The 5688-nt window shown below is 43.2% G+C and overlaps 1 protein-coding gene across 1 annotated transcript; it reads left to right on the top strand.

The window, feature by feature from the left end:
• Nucleotides 1-1106: 1106 nt before the first annotated feature.
• FOMMEDRAFT_92631 (uncharacterized protein) lies at nt 1107-2198 on the top strand (the record flags this gene model as incomplete). Its single annotated transcript, XM_007269542.1, has 5 exons — nt 1107-1539; nt 1581-1639; nt 1692-1730; nt 1781-1824; nt 1877-2198. Coding segments are annotated over 5 exons (897 nt in total), but the record flags the coding sequence as incomplete, so codon positions are not given.
• Between the last annotated feature and the right edge of the window lie 3490 nt (nt 2199-5688).

The following is a 5688-nucleotide window of genomic DNA, read 5'->3' as shown; positions in this document are numbered from 1 at the left end:
CATAACGTCGGGAGAGGCCTCAGACCTATGCAATATGAGCAATATGCATTATGGTAACCGTGAGAAAACATTACTTAATTAGGAACGCAAATTCGATATTACTTTTCAATTTATTTGAAGACATATACACTATGACAAGAAAATAAGCACATATTTAGAGCATCAAGAAAGACAACCAAGACAATGACAAGTGCAGTAAACATGTATATCACTGTAAAACTCAAGAAATAGTTTGTAATACAAGGAAATACAGTCAGAATCTGTAGAAACAAAAAGATAGAAAAAGCTAGTCAATACAAATAACTTTCCCCCACATATCATGAAGAGATCTTTGCTGCCCTATCTTGGTCTTGTGGCAGCATCGAAGACATTATGAAATGTCAATTGGAAACATTCTTTTTGTATTGAAGTATGTCAGAGAACAATATGTAAGGCTTCTGGGTACAAAAATCACAACAGTAAGCAGTCTAATTTCCCAAAATGCTCAGAATTTTGCATAATTTTCTCACAAATCTTGATGCAATATGCAATAGACTATTTTTGTGCATAATTCCCTTATCCCGAGCTGGGATTAGGCAGAAAGCTATGCAATATTCAATTTATGCATTATAATGTGATGCAATAAGGTATTTTCAACTGTATATGTACGAGCACCCTTTTCCTGAACCAAATGCTTCTGGACAAGGCTATCCGACGGTGGCACTGTCTTCCATTGGTGTACACAAGGCTAGGACAACCAATTGTGTGTGATTAAGGTCCGTAGACAAGAGACCTTGGGCTCTGATTGCATGCTGGGCGCTTACCGGCACGCTCGTTAGCGTATTGCTCATTTGTCAAAACAGCACATGACCGAGGCGCCAAGGGATCGTTTATCCCCTACTTCTGCGAGTGAACACCATTAAGCAACTCGTACCAGAGCACCAGTGGCTCACTGAGACTCTCCCTCTAACGTCAGGATAACTGTGTTGTTACCCCACACAACAGATTCTCCATCTCCAGCCATCATTACCAATGGGCCAGACATCTACTGACGGTTATCTTTTGTATGTCAAGTAGCCTCTTTAGTGGTAAAATCTAAGTGTTGCCGCCACTGACATACACATAGGGACGTCCTTTTCCTCCTGGATGCTACAGCAAGCATGGATCCATACATCAAAAGCGCGAAGGAGCGTATTATCGAGATTTGTACAATCTTGAATGCTTCAGGTCGATTGGAACAAGACGATGGTCTTCAAATGGGGCTCCTTGCGTATCGAGACTATCCTGAGAGAGACACCGAATTCGTGATCAAGCCTCACTCATTCACGTTCGACGTGCGCGATATAAAGGACCAGCTGCACAACCTCAATACGAAGACGAATGCTGATCTGGCTGAAGCATTTAGAACGGCATTGGACTACGCACTGACAAAGATGCAAGGATGGAGAAGGGATGCAGTAAAGGTAATTATTGTTGTAACAGACGCTGCTCCACATGGCATTAAAGAGAATCGCAATACGGACCGCTACCCTAACGATGGGCCTGAAGGTAGGGAGTCCAGTTCATCTATTACCTCGGGTCGCCGTACTAATTGAAGCAAGACGAACTCAGAGACCCTCTTGATCTTGCGATATCGAAGGCAGATGAAAAGTACTCTATCGTGAGTGGATTACTTATTTGGGAATATATGCCAACCTGACGGACGTCAAAAGGTTGTACTTGCATGTGAGCCAACGCTGAGTAAACAGACGGTTAGGATACCTCTGTTTCACGAGAGAATAAATTCACTGACTCAACGCAGGAATACGCGATAGATTTCTACAGAGCACTGGCAGACTTGTCGCTGTACGGTTCCTAAATTGTCATTGCACCTGTGCTCTAACGGATGTAATATTAGAGGGGTATACTTGCCGCTAACCGACCATAGGGCGCTTTCGACGCTTATCCTTGGTTCTCTTCTAGAGAAAATGGATCTGAAAAGGTTAAGCGATAAATATCGGGAGGACATCTTGAAGCGTGTTCTCAAGGAGGGCGCACCAGTTGAATCGGTCATTGATGAACTCCATGAAAAACTGCAGAACGAAGGCGAACACGTCATGTCCGTCAAGTCAAGCAATCCCTATAATGACAGCGACGAGTCAATTCACAACTATAAAACTTTTCTGAGTGCAGATACTCTTAAGGATGCAAGGGAATCTTTGAAGGTACGCACTTTCTAGGCGGTCACGTCATAGCTATTCACAGACATATTTTGTAGCCTTTGTCGACTCGTCACATGAATGGGAGAGCCAGACAGAGAATTGAGGAAGGACAAAATAAGGGCGACAGTTTCACCACGGTTGAGGTTCGCTTTGCCAACCGCGGGGAAAGCACTATCATAATGAAGCACTACAACGACCAGATAGAGGCATTGAATAAGGTTACTATTCCAGGAGGATTTACCCATTCTGCACCGTTCAAGGTTAATGTCGCAAATAATTTCATGTTTGCAAGTGGGACTATAACGAAGATGATCAGGTCAGAAGCTAACAATTGTTTTGTGGGACATTCCTGACTCATCATATTCTTAGTCGAACATTCGATAGACAGGCTGAGATTGCGGTGCATCAACTGTTTGCGTAGGCGAAAACGGATGTCTTTCTCTGGACATTGGTCCCCCGCTGCATCGCTCCCACGCATTAGTTTTATTTTATTTTCCGATGCCACTGGCTCGTCCGTCTCTGATAGCTTTGACATGCGATTTAAGATGCTGAGTTCCCTGTTTCCCCATGTCTTGTTAAGAACTATCCTGTAAATTATAAACAAAAAGTCCAAGAAGAAAGAAGTCAAGAAATACCTCACCTCAGTCAATATGATGTGTAGTTGAATGCAGTGGTAATTACAAAGCGAATGACTCGATGGCTTCATTGGCGCGACTATACGCAACTACCAAACAGGGTGATGACTAATTCCAGCATCACATCAGCAAGGGGAATCGGCGATGAAGGATTCACTTATCGTGTCCCACGTCAGGTACTGCGCTGTTACCGGGAATTGCTGGTCATCGAGGCGGCGCCCACAGAAGTGTACCTATACTTTTCTCGGTTGAATCCTTGTCTGGACTTTGGAAGACTCGCGCGAAACAGCGATGCGTACTTACGAATATGATCCAGGAAGCAAGGACTGAGGATATCAGTCGCCATGCTGACTGCCCGCCGACACCGACGAGCAACACGGAAGCACGTCTTTAAATGACAATACTCTTGAACTGGCGTATAGACGAGCTTTGCTATTTGTTTTGGCTCACGTCAATCAACCTTTTTCTCCCTTTGCTGACTGGATTGCTGGCCCTTATCTGACTTGATCTTACGGCCTTCCGAACGTAGCGAAATGAACGCTGTGTACTCTTGCGAGTGGTTCTGGCTCTAGTGTACTTCTGTTGATGTACGGTGTACAGCAGAATAAATTGAAGTGAGTTCCAAGTGCATTCTATCATTCATTGCAGACAATTTCTCGCGGCCAGTCCATTGTCGATTAGCCTTTGGCTTATTCAAATCACCAATACTCAACGGCTGCTCATTTGGTTCTCGCCTGTCGACCTTCAGGGTTCTAAATTCCTTCCTCGGAACAATCCGCACAATATACGGTATTCTCGCCGTTCCTCTGTCAGCCGACGTAATAGTAATACTATTTCCGGTGAGCTTCTAAGTTTCCTCCACATGTATTGGATAGTCTGCAGAACCAATATGAAACGTTCTATCATTCCTTCACTCCACATGACATAATTCAAGACAATGCTTCGTTGACAGGCGCTTTGTGCCAGTCTGCCTTTACTTGCCAGCTATTTCCACCCAGTGTGTCATGCATAATATACAAGGCACATCTTTCAACTCGAGCGCCTGTCGGAGTTAACCGGTATCTGCTTTCCAGTGATCTACGTTGACAATGTATGGTTGGTTCTTTCAACACTCGGATGATGGCCAAATCTGTGTGGGAGCATGCCTTGGCGGGAAAACAGCTGTAATATCCCCATACTAACCTAACGAGTCGACCTCATGTGAATTTTCAATGTCCTCAGGAAATCTGATTCGCATGCCTCTGAGGGCTTTGATGCTCGAGCAAAGGAATTGGACTGCTACCCGGTTTTTCCTGTTTATCAATGTCAGCTTATGAGTTTGCATAATTCTATGTGCATAAGTTCTACTTATTGCTGCATGCAATTAAATGACTTACACACTGTATTCCACGTTTCGTCCTATGTTGTTACCGAGTTTGCTGGTTGTGGATGCATTGATGCAGCACCCATGTGGATGTGCCTATATTATTTCTGGGCTAATGTCGTGCCCAAACGCTAGACGCTTCACACCCAACTTCAAGAATATATGTACAACAGATATAATGCAGATAGTTGTAAGTGTCAGCTTTCCATACCAGTGATAGGTATGTTCTTAGAGGGGTTTGTAATCCAGAAATACACAAGAGTGTATGCTAGGTTTTTTGCAAAAATGCACTGCAGGTTCGTTCCTTTCTGTCTGTTCAGAAATTTGACCCTGGTAGCAGGCAGGGTGCTAGTCAAACTCTAAATCAATTTAGATTTGCTTTCAATACATGACTCTTCAAGCACTGGTAGGGAATTAAGACGTGCAGTCTGTTTGACAGATATGACATGTGAGCAAAGATGCTGCACATGTCACTCCTTCTATCAGAGAAGATGCAGGAAGACGCCTCTGGCCTTCCCACACACAGGGGTAGATACTGAATACCTCAATCTCACATTTGGACTTACACGGAGCGCCCTGTTGTTGCCTCAGGAGTCATCCTCTATCAATTCTTTAACGTGTCCAATCTTTATAAATGTCAGCAATGAGGGACGTGCTTGCTTTTTAGGACAAAGACTGACCAAGACAACATGATTAGGTTTCTAAGCAAAAAATAAAGTGGCTTGTGTAGCTTGGTGTATCATGATCTCATGTAAGATCACTGTATAGTATATACAACGAAAAAACTTTTTTTAAAATCCTACTCTAGCACCTAAGTAGAAGAGGAAGTAAACAGTTTTCATAACACTTTTAAAGCATTCTGAGCGTCTCATTTCTGACAACTGACCCGAGAAGATGCTCTGTTGTTCTAGCAGACACGATGTGCTTATTAATTCTGCAGGCAGTACTTGTATAAATATTCTACATTGCTTGTAAAAAATTATCTAAACTAGCAACCAGTCCCAACCAACTCGAATCACTCAGAAAGGCTCTTTATCTCTTGCACCCGTTATATCATGTCTACAATTCAACTCGAGCTCACCAACTGGGGTTCTGACATTATCAGTGTCACGTATGCTGAGCCTAGTGGGAACGTTTCAGCACCATTTGTATGTCAGATGTTCTATGCATTCAACTCCTTCAGCATGTTAGACGTGTGGTAACATGTTACTTGTCATTTCTTCAGCCTGTCGAGCCCAACAAGAAAGTCTTCCGTAGGTACAACACTGGAGACACGATCAATTTTACATTCCGGAAAGGCACAAAGGAGGTGACAGAAAGGTATACTGCCAAGTGCTCAAATTATGAATAAAATGACAGACAAATCTCTTCTATCATTATAGTAGGACCTTGAGTTCAAATGCACAGCTTGATGTCAACAAATTCTTCAACTGAAACTGTTTTCTAATGTCAGTCTTCTGCTCCCGTCTGAGATTAGCACACATCACGAAAAAGTCGCAACAAATGTAAT

The sequence above is a fragment of the Fomitiporia mediterranea genome, assembly GCF_000271605.1.
Source record: "Fomitiporia mediterranea MF3/22 unplaced genomic scaffold FOMMEscaffold_10, whole genome shotgun sequence".
In the NCBI taxonomy this organism is placed as follows: Eukaryota; Fungi; Basidiomycota; class Agaricomycetes; order Hymenochaetales; family Hymenochaetaceae; genus Fomitiporia; species Fomitiporia mediterranea.
The sequence above is the reverse complement of the archived record's forward strand: the minus strand, read 5'-3'. Positions and strand labels throughout refer to the sequence as shown.